Here is a 15,965-nt window from a genome sequence, read left to right as displayed (position 1 = left end):
TTTTCCTGTCTCAAAGCTTTATAATTATTCATTATGATTTGTGTTTTACTTAATGTGGGATTTTTTTTGGCTCTCCTTAGAGGACTACAGCCCCTGGATTTCTCTGACCTTGGTGTTGGATGTGTATCATAGATGTCATGTGACTTAAAGTAAATATTTCTTCATCATTATAGTGAATGAGTTCACTCATTCTAAATCCAGGTCATTTTAGAGGAAAAAACACAATGGTATGAAGTGTTCACTGATTAACTTGAATAGATGTTTAAATGTCTCTACCCGTAAATACCGCACCTTAAAGGTGAGATAAAAAAAACAAACAAACAGTGTTTAAAAGGAGTTACATATTGTACATTTACAGTTGCACTGAAGAAAGTGCAAAGTCCAGTCCTGGGTTTTTTTTTTTTTATCGTTGAAAAGTGGTGTGTTAAAGCCAGTAGCAGGTCACTGTGCCCCTACCAAAGCACAGTCTGTGACTTGACATGAGGTACACACACTCTGTTGGCCATTTGCTCCCGTCTCCCAAAAGGGATCAGCCACCTGGCTCCGTCTGTTGGCAGACGTCAGCACAAAAGCAGGAATTACTCAGGCTTTTAAAACTATAAGCCCGTTTTAGTTGTTGTATTATAGGGGCCACTTGATACCTTTGTTTGACAGCACTAATCTGATGAACACTTTCAAGTTCCAAAGGTTGTCTTCTCCTGACACATTGACACTTCTGTGGACTTTGCTGAGGAATTCTACACAACACTTTGGAAAATGCACATCATTCTCTGGCAAAATCTAGCATTTCAAATATTGTTTCACCACATGACATTTTGAAATAGATTTCAGTGACTGTATATATATATATATATATATATATATATATATATATATATATATATATATTTTTGTATTTCTATTTTATTTAAGAGCTGGGATTGTGAGTATAGTTTTACTAGACTCAGTCTTTTATTATTCTTTTGTTTCAGAGAAAGGTTTCTATGTTTTACCTTAGTGCAGAGAGCAAAATGACCCTTTTAGGTTAGTTATTTACACCTGTAGGGTATTTCACAAGATAGGATTGCTTGTATGGGGGGGATAAACTTAAATCAAATGTTAAGAATGTTCAATAGGAATTTTCCTTATCTCTTTTCCTATTGGATAATCTAGGATTCTGGCTCAGGTCATCCGGCTAAAAGAGAAATCTTGCTCAATGCAGTTGGATAATGACCGTCAGTAACAGCTATTGCACATTCAGTTTAAAGCTGCAAACATTTGAAGCTAAATCGATAAATAAAGAACTTGGTTTGATTAATGAGGTCAGTTAAAAGAGCAAATTTGCGCAACTGCATTGCTACAAAACGACGATTTAAAAGGTAACCATCCAAAATAAACAATGAAACCGGAGACAAGTGTCATCATCATTGAGAAAAACTCATCCAAAATCATTCATATGTGAGTTAACAAATACTTTCTTAGGCATTATCACATTAAAAGTCAATCATAATTATAAACAAGGATTGTATTTATGCCATAATCTTGCTTACCCACTTTCTGGGTCTTGCATTTGGATAAAGTCACAACTGTACTATCCTCCAAATTATTCCTCAGAGGACTGCAACAACAAAATCTAATTACTTCTGTTAAAAAACAAAATACAGTTGGACCATCAAATCTTGTGTTGTGCTTCAAGTATCTCCACTTGTGACACACCATTAAGTGAGGAAATCCAAAAGAACTCCTTCCCCCTCGGGATAAGAAAAAAATGTAAACATGACTAAAATAATTATTGCTTTTATCATAATAAACATTAGAGATTTGATCTACATGATGTGTGTATAAACAACTGGTCATATCAAAGTTCAGTGCAAGAAACTGAGAGAAGGCGGCTATTGTACTCTTAAAAGCATCTGTAGTTTGGGCTTCAAAGATTTCTGCTCAACCTCATCCTTTTCTTTTTTCAAAAGCTTGATCCTACTACGCATAGACCAATAAATGACATGAATAATGGATAGCGATTTGTTTTAACCAAACACAAATTAGCAAATGAATGACATTTATACACGCTTTCATTACTAGAGGAGGACAGATGTTCAAGATTCCTTTTTTGGTCATGCAGATAGATTTTTCCCCTATTTGTATTAATCGTGGTTTAAGAGATTTTTTTGTACGCATTTTGATTCTCCCTAGTAAACAGTGTTCGGTTTTCAGTGATGCCTGCCTGGGTGACATGCGAGAAGTGAAATTAAAAAGCTCGCGCGACCGTTTACTTAGTAGTGTGCACATGTTAAAGCAGTTTGTACTTAACCTCACATATCTTCACATTAGACTATCGAAGGTTCCCAAAGCAGAACAGAACCGAGAGGAGCACATGTCTGTGCCAGTCAATTAGCTCAAAGTAATGAGTGTTAGTTAAATAATTAGCTTCGACAAGTCATCTCCTGATGTCGGAAGACTGACCTAAAAGTTTAAAGAGCGGTTAGGGATGTTAACATCATTTATATAATGCAACGTTTATCAGTCTTTCTCCCTCTTGTTTAGCGACCATCTCGATAAAGACAGCCTATTTGCATACTCTCACAAGCTGAATAGGTCTCATTTAATTTTACTAATTTTAAATTGCGGGCACTCTCCTTAATGGTGCTCGTAAAAACGAACTTTCTGTTGATGCAGCCCGGACTCCTTACTTGCGCTGCAATTAAAATGCTTTAGGGTCCTCCTCACATTTACACTTGGAAGAAATCTCTAAATGTTTTATTGACTAGAAAGGCCTATACACGATTAAGTCAATGTCCTGATCGAGATGTTGAAATATAAAATGTTAGTAATATGTTTATTTATTTTCAGCAACTATAATTAAAACACCGGATGTTCACTCTCATATTGGAATGTTTTAATTATTTTATTAATACAGCGTAACATCACATTTACTTACACGGATTTAATATGTGGCTCTTTAATCGTATAGTTTGGTAATCTGCCCATAAGAGCAGTTTTACGTGTTTTCGGTGCGAATACAATGCGCTACAGCTCCTCATAGCGCCGACAGAAACCCCGTAGCAGGAACGCGACAACCGCAAATCTGTCCAAGATGGCGGGTGCCGATGGAGACGATTCACTTTATCCCATTGCAGTGCTAATTGATGAACTACGGAATGAGGATGTTCAGGTAAAATAGATTATTATCAAACAGACTATTCTTTTAGACGTTTTGTAAATGGATACGAAAATGTCAGTTACAACGTCTGAGAATATTCTGAGGCTAGGCTACGCAAAGGCCTGACCTAGATTTCATCACCCGGCGCCAGTGGATACAGGCAGATAGCTAACCGGTTGGCATTGCTCACCTGAAGAAAATAGCCGTTATAATTCGTTAAACATTATAACAAAATCATTCTGTAATATGAGGTACGAGCATTATTGTTTCTTGCCTTCAGAAGCGAGAAACAGACGTGGTACATTGCTTAATATTGTAACGTAGTAAAATGTGGTAGCATGGTAGCTAGCTAGCATGTGTAGCTGTAGTGCGTTAAAACATATCATCTGTATGTGAGTGTGATTATGTATCCAGCAAAGGAAGTCAGATAAATATTGACATTTCCAATCAGGTCAGTCTTGCCGTAACGGTGACAAGCAGGTTTCCCATCTAACAAATTCAGTATTGCTGCTATTTATTCATCGTATGCGGTTGTTTGCGGCCTCGCCCACTCAGTTTGAGCGAAGTAGGATACACCCACCTCTCAGCTGATACCATGCCAACCAAACACTCATGATCTACTCGGAATTCTTCTTATTATTCCCATTATCTGCTCAGATACCTTCAAATAATAGACAGTCATGGTATCGGATGCCTCGACAAAATGCCAGTGTACGCAGTCATTGATGTAATATCATTCCGATGTCGATATATTTTTAAAGGTTGCCTAATGTTAGCAACGCCCGTGCAGTTACCATCTTAGTCTTAAATTGAGCCTGTAAAATAAACCTGTTCATCTATAAGTCTTTGATGAGCGAATAGGAGAAACATTTCTCATGAAACAGACGCAAGTGAATGAGGGCCCACACTGCCTGCTTGGAACTTGGTCGCGGTTTGCGTCATCCCAGTGTGTTTGATAAACTTTGAGTAATAGGGGTACATTAAAATTAATAAACATAGTGCCGCAATGGAGTTATGCCAGGGACGTCCTTAACGGTTTTTCTTCTCTTACAGTTGCGTTTGAACAGCATCAAGAAATTATCCACCATAGCTCTGGCACTGGGTGTGGAGCGGACACGTACAGAACTCCTACCCTTCCTAACAGGTACATACTTAACATCTTATTTGTGACTCTCCAGCACAATAGCAATAGTTTTATTACCATTCATGTCAAATATTAGATGACATTAACTGAGACAAGAACCATTTTGTTCCCATGTCATCAATAAATCAGAACCTCCCACATTTATACCCCATTGCTTGACATATGCACAAATGTTATTGGAATTCAGAATCACATCTGAAAGTGCGCCCACATTTTCTTGTTATCTGTCCACTTTTATCTAATCCAACCTTATTTGGTGCAGATACCATCTATGATGAGGATGAGGTGCTCCTGGCCCTGGCTGAGCAGTTGGGGAATTTTACCATGCTTGTGGGAGGCCCTGAATACGTGCATTGTCTTCTGGTAAATGGCTTGCAGATTTCAGGGTCATTGTAATGAAATACACACATCTCTCACTCTCCAAAACTCACTCATGTGTTTGCTCTCTCTCTCTCTCTCTCTCTCTCTCTCTCTCTCTCTCTCTTTACATCTCAGCCTCCGCTGGAGAGCCTGGCCACAGTTGAGGAAACTGTGGTTCGGGACAAGGCAGTGGAGTCCCTGAGGAAGATCTCCCACGAGCATTCGCCCGTCGACCTGGAGGTTCACTTTGAACCGCTGGTGAAAAGACTGGCCAGCGGAGACTGGTTCACCTCACGGACCTCTGCCTGCGGACTCTTCAGCGTCTGTTACCCACGGGTCTCCAGCACGGTCAAAGCTGAGATTCGACAGTGAGTCAGAGTGCTTGTTCTCCTATACCTGTCTCCAAAAAAACAAACAAACGAAAAAACCCCTCCAAAAAACCCTTGTCCTCATTTACGCACGTCATGACTGTGGCTGGAGTCACCTTCATTGAGTCAACAAAGGCTGTGGTTGTTTCAGTGTCATTCTTAATCACTTTCATACGTCACAGTTGGTGGTTCCAGCCCGTGTTAATGGAGCCTTGTCTCCCTGCAGGCACTTCCGCACCCTGTGCTCCGACGACACGCCTATGGTACGCCGCGCCGCTGCCTCCAAACTTGGCGAGTTTGCCAAAGTCTTAGAACTGGAGTATGTTAAGAGTGACATCATCTCTCTCTTCACTGCCCTGGCCTCGGACGAACAGGTCCGTTTCTTCAGAACAGAAGTCTGTCTATAGCCACGCTCTCCCTCTTTCAAACACAGCCCGTGTATGAATGAACAAAGACAGGAATGAAAAGGCTGGGGTTGTCATGAAATGGGGTGAAATTTTTTGTTGTTGTTGTTGTTGTGGCTGTCCACACTCTTATTCTTTCTTGATCAATCAGGTGTCTTAGGGAAAGAGTGCTGAGGCTGGATCAGTTTATGGTTTCCGTGAGCCATTAAACACATTAATTATTATATGAACAATGCAGAGCTGGTCCAGGTATTATTGTTTCTCAGACATATGAAATGCACAGACTGCTTCTGTGTCAGCGCCCTTCATAGGTTCATACAACCCCAGGGTTCTCCATTCCTTTTCTGCAGACGCTTCTGCACCTAACATCATACGTTTCACTCAGGACCGATAGTACACACACGCGGCTGGTTTCATCGGGCGATACAGCCATGCTTGAGCTCGGCTAAATAAAAGAGGAGGCTGTAGTAATGGATTTCAATAAAAAAAGACACTCCGTGTACTCTGTAATTTAGTTCTTTCTTCTCATCCCATTATACCTGTATGAGTTTCCTGCTTAAATGACGGTCTGTCTGGCACTCTGCTGAAGCGTGGCACGATACCCTGCGCTAATGTTGCTGTTGTGCCGGTCCGTGCCTGCAGGACTCTGTGCGTCTGCTGGCGGTGGAGGCCTGCGTTAGCATAGCCCAGCTGTTGCCACAGGAGGACCTGGAGACCCTGGTGATGCCCACTCTGCGACAGGCGGCAGAAGACAAGTCCTGGAGGGTGCGTTACATGGTGGCTGACAAGTTTTCTGAGGTAAGAGCCAAAAAAAAAAAGGGCTGTGAATTCCAGGCCTGTTCATTGTTTAGGTGCACTCAAACTGGTAGTGCAGACATTAGGTTTGCAGTAATAGTTATTTGTATGACTGGAGCACCATAAAGATAAAGATGCATGTGGGGTGTTTTTTGTCCTGATATTTGTAGGTTTTTTGAGGGCACGGGTGGTGATATCTTTTCAGAGTCATCACAGAGGAAGGCTTTATGTGGGTTTTGAAAGCTGCTGCTGTATTTTCTGTTTTAAAATCTCTCACTCTTTTTTTTTTTTTTTGTGTGTGTGTGTGTGTGTGTGTGTCCTCATGCTTTGCTTGCTCAGATTAGGCCTGTGGTGCCAGTGCCCTTTATGACAAAAGGTCTGTGTTGAGATGTGTATATGTGAGGCTTACAGAGAGCTGTCCAGATTCTGTGAACCCGCTAATGATACCCTGACGCAAGCTGTTTGCCTTTTTTTTTTTTTTTTTTGTGCAACTTGACCCATATTCACTCTCTTCACATTTCCAGTGCTGCCACAAGATCTCATTGGCTTAGTCTATGTGATGTGGTGCCTCAGATAACTTTCATGGGAATTAACATTGAACTTGGAACCAAAGACCCACCAGACATTGATTAAAGACGTAGATTTGAACTGCAGAGTAACACCATCAGACAGCCACCATCAACAAAAGATAATCCTGTTGTTTCTTTAGCAGTACGCAGGTTCAGTGAAGAAAGCCACATCACATGTACAGTGTACACACTTATGGAGTTTTAAGTTGCCAGGAATCTCAGCTTTTGCATATTGAAAATGGGGGAAGATGTATTTGTAACTAATAGCTAATTGAAGCAGTTGCACATTTTTAATTGTGGCTGGTTATTTTTTTGAATGAGCCTCATCCCTTGAAATTCTGTAGGTTGGCTTTCATTAATACTGTACACTCGTACAAATTCTGCATACTTCAGTTGGCAAAGTGTTCTGCAACATGTGAAACGTTAAATATGTTAATAGTAAACCGGGTCTGTGGAACACAGCTTGAGTTGTTTAACAGTAACAGGAAGAAAGCCTGATGTCCTGGCATGCCACAGATTGAAGTGCTGTTTGGCTATTTCTTTTTTTTTTTTTTCTTCTTCTTCTTCTTCTTCTTCCTTTTTTTTAAGAATGGAAAGATGTTCAGTTTAGCGCCGGTCTTAACGATGGGTAGAATATGATTCATCATTTCTCAGTCCACCTCCACGCTTTCATTCTTCCGGCTTGAAGCGGAGTGAGTGACAAAAACAAGTGGCTCTCCACTGCAGTGTGTCTGATGAGTGTTTAGACAGAGAGAGAGAGAAAAGGATGGAGGGAGGGAGGGAGAGAGAGAGTACGGTACTTTTGATTGCTGTTCACGGCAGGGCATCACTGTAATGGAATGCATGGGCCTAAAGCGTGACACAGTGGGTGTCGAGAGGTTTCAGCCTCATGTTTTGGGTTTGTGTGTAATACACAGCTTCAGAAAGCCGTGGGTCCGGAGATCACCAAGAACGACCTGGTGCCAGCCTTCCAGAACCTTCTCAAAGACTGCGAGGCTGAAGTGCGGGCAGCTGCAGCCAACAAGGTCAAAGGTGAGCGTGAACCCCCCAAATGGTCTTTCAATGCATAATATTATTTCATGCACGTTGTTCCTTTCAAATCTAATCTCATGTCTTTTATTTCAACAGAATTCTGTGAGAATTTGCCAGAGGACAGCAGAGAGACCATCATTATGACTCACATTCTACCTTGTGTGAAGGTGAGAGGGGGCAAAAAGTCATCTTGTCCTCCACTAACAGTACCTGTGAAAACCTAAATGTCTGTCTGTTCGTCTGTCTGTCTGTCTCTATCTGATTTGCAAAAAAAAGGAAAGAAAAGGAATCTGTCTGACGGACGAATCTTTCTTCGGTGTCTCGTTAAGTTTGGACAATTTTGTCCAGTTTTAGTGTTCAGGTTTTCGAAAACCTTTTTGATGTCACCCTGTGAAAGGATAGAAGTCTGGTTCTTGTTAATATAATATGATTAATATTATAAAAAGTTAACGTTACCCTGTTAAAGTGTAGAGATCTGGTTGGTCTGTTCTCTCTGTAAGCACCATAAGGCTTCATTACTTATCATATCACTGCTCCTCCATAGAGTACAGTCACTGCACAGATGTTACATCTAATCCACAGCCAGGCCACGTTTAACATTATTGCCATATCTGAAGTCTCCAACATTTAACTGGTGCCGCAGTTTAACTTCTGCTTCCATCTTATAAAACTAGGGGTCACTGTTGTCATAGTGAGATGCTTTCTTTACAAAAACGTCCTTTTACTCAAATCACCATGGCTCATTTCTCAGTTAAGGCGAACACCGGCCTGATTACCTACTTGTGCTCTAGTGTTCTTAGTGTGCATTGTAATGTCATTAGTAACCAGTCATCAGCGGTTCTGACTGACATTTTGTCGGTAATCAAAGGCGTCGGTGCTATAAGGCGAATCGGGTCGCAGGAATGGCTGACACAGACTCTTATTAGAGCTGAAAATTATGTTTCATTTTTCCGACTACACTTTAACGAACGGTTTGCGTGATTGAAATACACATTGAGCCTCGGTCTCGTGTCAGGTATCGGCGCTAATTTCCGTAAAACTTATCGTATGTGGGCTTTTTTTTTTTTTTTTTACTTTCTCGAACAGGAGCTGGTCTCAGACACCAATCAGCATGTCAAATCTGCCCTGGCCTCCGTCATAATGGGCTTATCCACCATTCTTGGCAAAGACAACACCATCGAACACCTGCTTCCTCTCTTCCTGGCCCAGCTGAAAGATGAGGTGAGCCTCAGAACAAAGCCTCCGATCAGATGATCTATGCACGAGCCGAGTGTGTGTGTGTGTGTGTGTGTGTGTGTGTGCGCGCGCGTGCGCATTGTCTGGCTTTGGCCCAAGTGTAGACCTTGCAGAGGGGGATGTGGCTTATGCTGTATTCAGAGGTCTGTGTTCTGTTAAAATCAGTCACTTTGATCCCATGGGCCAGAGCCTGTAGTGCTAACAGTCGACCCTCAGTGAAAAGTGGAAAGTGTCGATGTAAAAATGGATGCATGAATGATTGCCTCGCTGTTTTTTTGGGGGTTTTTTTGAGGGGGAGTTTGTTTCTCTGGGTTTTTTTTCGTGATTTATCCCTTTATGTGGCATTTGTCTTGATTACTTGCTGCTGTTCCATTTGTCTTAGCTATTCCTCTCCACATAAGTTACAATAGGAACATGTCTGTGAAGAGTTTTACAAACCTCAGAGTAAACCAGACTCAAGGCAAATAAGTGAAATCAGAAAACCAGAAAGTCTTCCAATGTGTGTGTCAGCGCTGAAACTTTCGATTCACGGTCATGTTGCCTTGAGTTGAAGAAGTAGCTATGGGGGGAATAAAAAAAAAAAAATCTTCTTATTGGCATATAAGAATGATCACATACACAGGTTTGGTAAGCATATCGTCTATAGTGTTGTTCCTCATTTCTGTCTGTCTGTCTCGTTTCTGTCTGTCTCTCTTTCTGTCTGCGTACGTGTTCTCCTTCCCGCAGTGCCCTGAAGTTCGCCTCAACATCATCTCCAACCTGGACTGCGTGAACGAGGTGATTGGCATTCGCCAGCTGTCCCAGTCTCTGTTGCCTGCCATCGTAGAGCTGGCAGAAGATGCCAAGTGGAGGGTTCGCCTGGCCATCATCGAATACATGCCCCTGCTGGCGGGGCAACTGGTGAGTCTCTGTCCGAGACGGCGCTCTTCGCCCTGTTCTCGTCAGCGGCCTTCACGCGAGATCTAATCGAGACAGAGTGAGCTTCAGCTCTTATATCACACGACTTCTGCAGGGTGTCCAGGAACACTGGAAAAGTTTTTGATTTGTTCTACATTCTCAACCACAAAGGAAATAAAGCCGGTCTAAATCGGATTGCAGACTCAGAGAAATGGACTTTAAGATAATGGAAAATGTCAACTGCAGTCCTTATCTATATCTTTCACTCTCTCTCCCTCTCCCTCTCTCTCTCTCTCTCTCTCTCTCTGTCTTTTTTTTTTTTTTTTGGGTTTCTTCTCTCTGTCTCGCTCTGTTTCTCTCAGGGTGTGGAGTTCTTTGACGAGAAACTGAATTCCCTTTGCATGGCGTGGCTTGTTGACCACGGTATGTTACTCCCTTGTGTTTCTAAAATACATTTTCATGAGTCTGTATGGCTGAACTGAGAGATGACTGACAGGGCATTGTGGAGTTTTGGCACGTAAACCGTGATGGTTTCATCCATGTCTTTACGCCCTGCCAATGGCCCTTTTTACGTGTGTGTGTGTGTGTGTGTGTGTTTGTGTGGGTGGGGGCGGGTGCAAGCCAGAGGGCGAATTGACGGGTAACCCCACAGCGGGTGGGGCTTTTCTCTACCTCGTCTCTGGGTACGTGTGGAACATGCCCCAGCTGCAGGTCCCATGCCTCTCTCTCAGTGTTTGGGTATTAACGTCTGTGTTTGTAGGGATGATAAACACGATTAAGAGGATAAACACCAGTAACAGGTCGTGATTGCTCTGGAGCTCTGACTGCGGAGGCAGTGACTGCTGGACAGACACCGGAGCTCAGTGACTTTACTGGGCAGTAACTCTGGTATGGCTGTCACAAGTGACAAAAAAAAAAAAAAACCCTGAAAGTTTCACCACTCTGTTCACTGTCCTCATGTGACAGCGTGGGCGGATTTATTGTGAGTGAGATGGTGGTTGGTGGGGGATGGGGGTGGGGTGGGGGGGGGGGGTTTGCGTTAAGAGGCCAGGCATGTATGTGTGTGATCTATGCCCTTTGTGAACAGCCTTAAGTGAAACTCGGCAAACAAGTTTAGAATCCTAATTGCATTTGCACACACCCAGAATGCTACAGCGTTTTAAACGAGTGCAGCTTCTCTCAACTGTCTGTCACATGAACGCTCAAAGCGACGGACTGTCTGGTTTTTTTTTTTACAGTGTACGCCATCAGAGAGGCGGCTACATGTAACCTGATGAAACTGGTGGAGAAGTTTGGAGCAGAATGGGCCCAAAACACCATCATTCCCAAAGTCTTGGGTATGGCCAATGACCCAAACTACCTCCACAGGATGACTACCCTCTTCTGTATTAATGTGAGTGTCTGACTGCTCCCATTCACGTCATTATCCACTGTCAGAAATGTGCAGTGTGTTGCTGAGAGTGCAGTTTGTGCAGATGGTGAGGACTATGAGTGAAGAAGCACAACTTCTGTTTGTCGTGGGGGGATTTATTTCTTTTTTTTTATGTATGTGTTTAGCTCGACTTTGAGCGTGCACAGTTTGCTGAGTTATGTAGAGCCTTTTTCTTTTCGCTCAGCGTTTCCATGTGGAATTAAGGAAAAGGATCTGATTGACGTAACTGGGCAGACAGCTGAAGTGTTGGAAAAACAAAAGGCTTTAAACTCCAGTGACACGTCTTTGTGAAGTAACAGAGAAGGGATATAAAATAAACAAACATGTCACGGCATGCTTGGTACATATGAGTGTGTGTGGGCAATGGCATTTTCAGCTTTGCATGTGTGTGTGTTTCTGTGTGTGTGTGTGTGTGTGTGTGTGACTGCGGCTCTCGTTCAGGCCCTGTCTGAGGCGTGCGGACAGGAGATCACAACCAAACACATGCTGCCCGTCGTCTTGAAGATGTCAAACGACCAGGTGGCCAACGTGCGCTTTAATGTGGCCAAGTCCCTGCAGAAGATTGGACCAGTGTTAGACAGCAAGTACGTAAGAGAGAGCGCTAGCAGCCTCATCTATTTTATTTACATTTACATCAAACCTAATTTAACACTCGTTTTTCATGAATCTGTGTTGACGGTAAAATCAGAATACAGAGACTGGGTGCGTTAGATATTGGTCATTTTAAATTTAAGCTTCTGTTAGTCTTAACGGTTTATCATCGTTTTGTGGATCGAGTTGGAACTGTTTGGAACTGCAGTTTGGAACTGATTAAAAGTAGCAGAAGCAAAGATACCCGACTCTGCTCTGTATTAGAAAGTCAAGGCCCATCAAAGTTTGACTTTGACTCGGTTCTTCGCAGTTCTCTACAAACAGAAGTGAAACCAGTGCTGGAAAAACTAGCTTCAGACCAAGACATAGATGTCAAATACTTTGCCCAAGAGGCCATAAGTGGTAAGTGGTCACAGATCAATTCTTGCTGATACAGGACTTGTGAATTTCTGAGTCATTCCATTGATGCGCTTCCACTGTGGACACGATGAAAAAAAAAAAAATCATGCAGTGTGTATTGTAAAGAGGTAGTCATCTGTCATAAAGTACAGTCATTATGTGCAAGAGCGGATGAAAAGCTTTGAAAGGGATAAGAAAGACATTGAGAAAACATCCATTTTTTTTGTTTGCGTGCTGAAGCACTCTTCCATATGAAGAACACGAATGATTTGAACTCTGTTCAACAGATAATCGTTTAACTCCCTGTTTAATTTACCTGGAAATGTCGTCTGTATTTACGGTGTCCAATGTGGTTTTTTTTTACTCTCTCCTTTCTCCTAACAGTTCTTGCCCTGGCATAAGGAACACACTGCTGAACATACACACCGCAAACTGACCTCCTCCTTATTTATTAACACGTCGGATCATCTTTCACACTGCTTATGGAGAGGAGAAAACCTTTCCCGTTACGTTTGGTGGAAATAACGGAAGAGAAATTTTGTCTCTGTCCTCTGCGTTTTGGTTTTGACTGTATCGCTCTCCACATGCAGCCCCCCTCCCCCCCCCCCTCCCTCTTTTCTGAAAGCGATTCACCCTCCCCTTCTACCATCTCAGCCCTTAATCTCACTACAAAAAAAAGCCAGAGCTAACTAAGCTCTGCCACCTCCCTGAGCCTAAAACACTCTCTTCTCTGCCTTCAGATACATATACACACACACACACACACACACACAAACATGTTCGCGCATTCCCTTACCTCCACTACCGGCAGGCACTTTTACTCTTGCTTCTGAAATTCTAACGTCACGCTTAGTCACACATAGTGCAATCAAAGCTCCGGGGAAAGATCATTTGGGCAGTTTTTTTGTTTGTTTTTGTGGGGGTTTTTTTTGTTTTGTTATTTTTTGGATAGTGAATCGATTTGTATGAAGATCATACAGCGACATGCATCTCTGTCTCTGATCTACAGGTGTGGTCCATCAGATTCTGTGCACTGAGGTATTTTGAGCAGTTGTTTTTGTTTTGGGTTTTTTGTTTTTTTTTGGTTCAGTATTACGCGTTTGGCCAGTTTTACATGCTGGCTATGCTTGTCTGTGTCTGGACTTAGCTGTGTGCTCCGTGCAGCCGATAGCTCCATAAAACACAGTCTCTCAGATGTTCTCTTCTTTGCTTGTCTTTGAAGCAAAGCCTAAAGCATTAGCTGTGCTGTGTCCCGTTAGACCCAAGCTTTGCACTAACTGACTCTACTGGTTGACGGACAAATAACTGACGTAATGCCCATTTTCTGAAAGGGACAGTTTGGATTTGCACCTCCTGAAAAGATACAATTAGACAAAAAAAAAATTCCCAGGCACCAGTGGGAGACAGAATATGTTGTAAAAAAAAAAAAGAAAAGAAAAGAAAAAAAAAAAGAGGAAAAAAAAAAAAAAACAGGCTCTACCACACTGTGCCATTCATCATGCTGCACACTTTCATTTAGTTTCTCTCTTTCTTTACTTTTCATTTTTATGTTTTGTTTTTCCTTCTTTTTTTTTTTTAATTCATACTGGAAAGATCTGTGTAACTTTTTGTGTCATTTGTACTAAAGCAACTGCATGACTTCTCACATACTGGCCCTTTTGTCGTGGTTGAGAATCTCTGGTAGTTTTTAGATCAAGTCACCGTGGATTTGGTAGGAGGCTGAATCTACACCTGGCACATGAAACAATGCATTTGCTTTGACAGTAAAACTGTCAGATTCCTCCTTAGCTACGAAGTACAGACAGTAGTACCTTTATTGTTGTTGTCATGAAAATGTGTTTTGGTTTTATATGAATATTACTCCATTGCTCTGACACTGAAATGGGGAGACATAATAAAGAACCTGATTGAAACCAGCCGTGTATGTGTGTGCATGTGTACATGTGTATGTATGCATATAAATGAAGCATAGATGGTGAGTCACAAGACAAAAGCCCTTCATAGAGATGCTAAGTTGTTCAAGCCAAACTGCAGTATAGTTCTGGCTTTTAACCTAGAGTGAGAATAGCACCAGACTCCCACACGCCTGAGTCTCCAGTGGTGCAGAAGACTGACTCCAGAGGAATGTCAACCCCAAAAATTTAATAAAGAAAACTAAATTTGTTTTGAATTTGCTCCAGCCTATATTAGGTTGTGTTTAGGCTTGTATATGTTGACTGATAATGACTGAAGTGGCTGTTTTGAAATTGATGAATTCATGTGTGAAACTGGCCAGATTCTCATTGGACATTTTATTCAAGAAGGAAAAAGTTCAACTGTAGTTTACCGTTAAGCCTAAGGAGCAAATGTTGGAATTTTGTGCTCTGCAAGTGCATTTTCCAAGAGTCATAGTCAACTTTATATTTCTTTCTGTTAGTCTTTATATATATATATATAGATATATATATAAACATCGGGGTTTTTTTGTCCTTTACTCATGCGATTTTATGTCCAGCGCACACCGCGTTTAATCAACGTCTTCCACCGTAGAAAACCATGTGGCGTTTTAAACGCGGGATTCATTCGCTGGTCCTGAAACAAATATATCAAATAATTCTAATATGCAGATATTTTTAGAGATTAGAGCTATTTTTCTGGGACACAATGACAAGGTCTTGAAACACAGTGAAGGATCTGCTGGTTTGCAACGCATCTGGTCGGACAAGGACGTTATTTGTTCGTTGCGGATTGTATGACTGCTGTTTTCGTGCCTGATCGTGAACAGCTTATGGCTGGAACATCACGACTCACCTTTTGAGTGTCAGCAGTGTATTACTCATCGGTCTAATCACTAGGGGAATTCAGCTCCCCTTTAAAACACATGTTTCACTCTTTGCATCTATTTACAGAGAACTTGTCTATTTATTGTCTCACCGCCATTGGACTGCAGACTCAAACTGGCGCGTTTAATTTTTTCCTCTCGGGGATAATGAAACTCAGTTGAAGTTTCTTTACCCAGGACGTTCTTGAACAAGAGGGGGCTTGGTACGTCGCGCTGAATGGCGACATTTGGGACCGTATGTCGACTCATGAGTCATGACTGATTAGCATCATCAGTGCCAGATGTACGGCATTAACCCAGAAGAAGAGACCATCATGGTAATCTGATTTGAGGATTACCGTGCGTCTGCTGGTGCTGTTCGGTCAACATGGCTGGATTTTAATAGGATGACCAAGTTGCTCACTTCTGAGGTCACTGTCGAAGATGTGTTTGGGAACAGATGCTTGAACAGAAAAGTGCGAGACATGGAATTATACACAAGTTCCTTGAGTATCCCCTTCTTCTATAAACTGGGACAGTTTCCAAGAACTGTGTGTAGTCTGAGTTTAACATGGTCAATATTTCATATGCTCTTTTAGTGATACGTGTAGACACGCTGGGCTTGGTATTTGAAACAGGCCTTGTTGGGAAGTTTAAAATCAAATCAGGATAAAGTTTCCAACATTTGGTTCCCCTTTGATGTCAAAATCTGTAAACTGTCCCAAAAAAAAAAAAAAAAATTGACCATATCAGTATTTTGGACAGCATAATCATACATTACTTATGGTCAATATCAATG

The 15,965-nt window shown here is 41.9% G+C and overlaps 1 protein-coding gene across 1 annotated transcript; it reads left to right on the top strand.

Moving 5' to 3' along the window:
• The first annotated feature begins 3,056 nt into the window (after nucleotides 1-3,056).
• Nucleotides 3,057-14,267, top strand: ppp2r1ba (protein phosphatase 2, regulatory subunit A, beta a). The gene is made up of 15 exons (XM_030792666.1): nucleotides 3,057-3,151; nucleotides 4,193-4,283; nucleotides 4,546-4,646; nucleotides 4,779-5,011; nucleotides 5,238-5,385; nucleotides 6,058-6,213; nucleotides 7,697-7,811; nucleotides 7,908-7,978; nucleotides 8,898-9,032; nucleotides 9,774-9,947; nucleotides 10,307-10,367; nucleotides 11,183-11,337; nucleotides 11,818-11,960; nucleotides 12,278-12,369; nucleotides 12,751-14,267. The coding sequence occupies exons 1-15, from the start codon at nucleotides 3,074-3,076 to the stop codon at nucleotides 12,765-12,767; spliced, it is 1,770 nt and encodes a 589-aa protein (XP_030648526.1). The 5' UTR covers nucleotides 3,057-3,073; the 3' UTR covers nucleotides 12,768-14,267.
• The last annotated feature ends 1,698 nt before the right edge of the window (nucleotides 14,268-15,965 follow it).

The sequence above is a fragment of the Chanos chanos genome, chromosome 15 (genome assembly GCF_902362185.1).
Source record: "Chanos chanos chromosome 15, fChaCha1.1, whole genome shotgun sequence".
NCBI lineage: Eukaryota > Metazoa > Chordata > Actinopteri > Gonorynchiformes > Chanidae > Chanos > Chanos chanos.
Note: the sequence above shows the minus strand (reverse complement) of the source record. Positions and strands in the feature narration are given on the sequence as shown.

Excerpts from the sequence above, each read along its gene's own strand:
- ppp2r1ba (XM_030792666.1), top strand. The coding sequence starts at position 3,074 with ATGGCGGGTGCCGATGGAGACGATTCACTTTATCCCATTGCAGTGCTA. Across the intron at positions 3,152-4,192 it reads TACGGAATGAGGATGTTCAG|TTGCGTTTGAACAGCATCAA; the intron begins GTAAAATAGATT and ends CTTCTCTTACAG. Across the intron at positions 11,338-11,817 it reads CTACCCTCTTCTGTATTAAT|GCCCTGTCTGAGGCGTGCGG; the intron begins GTGAGTGTCTGA and ends GCTCTCGTTCAG.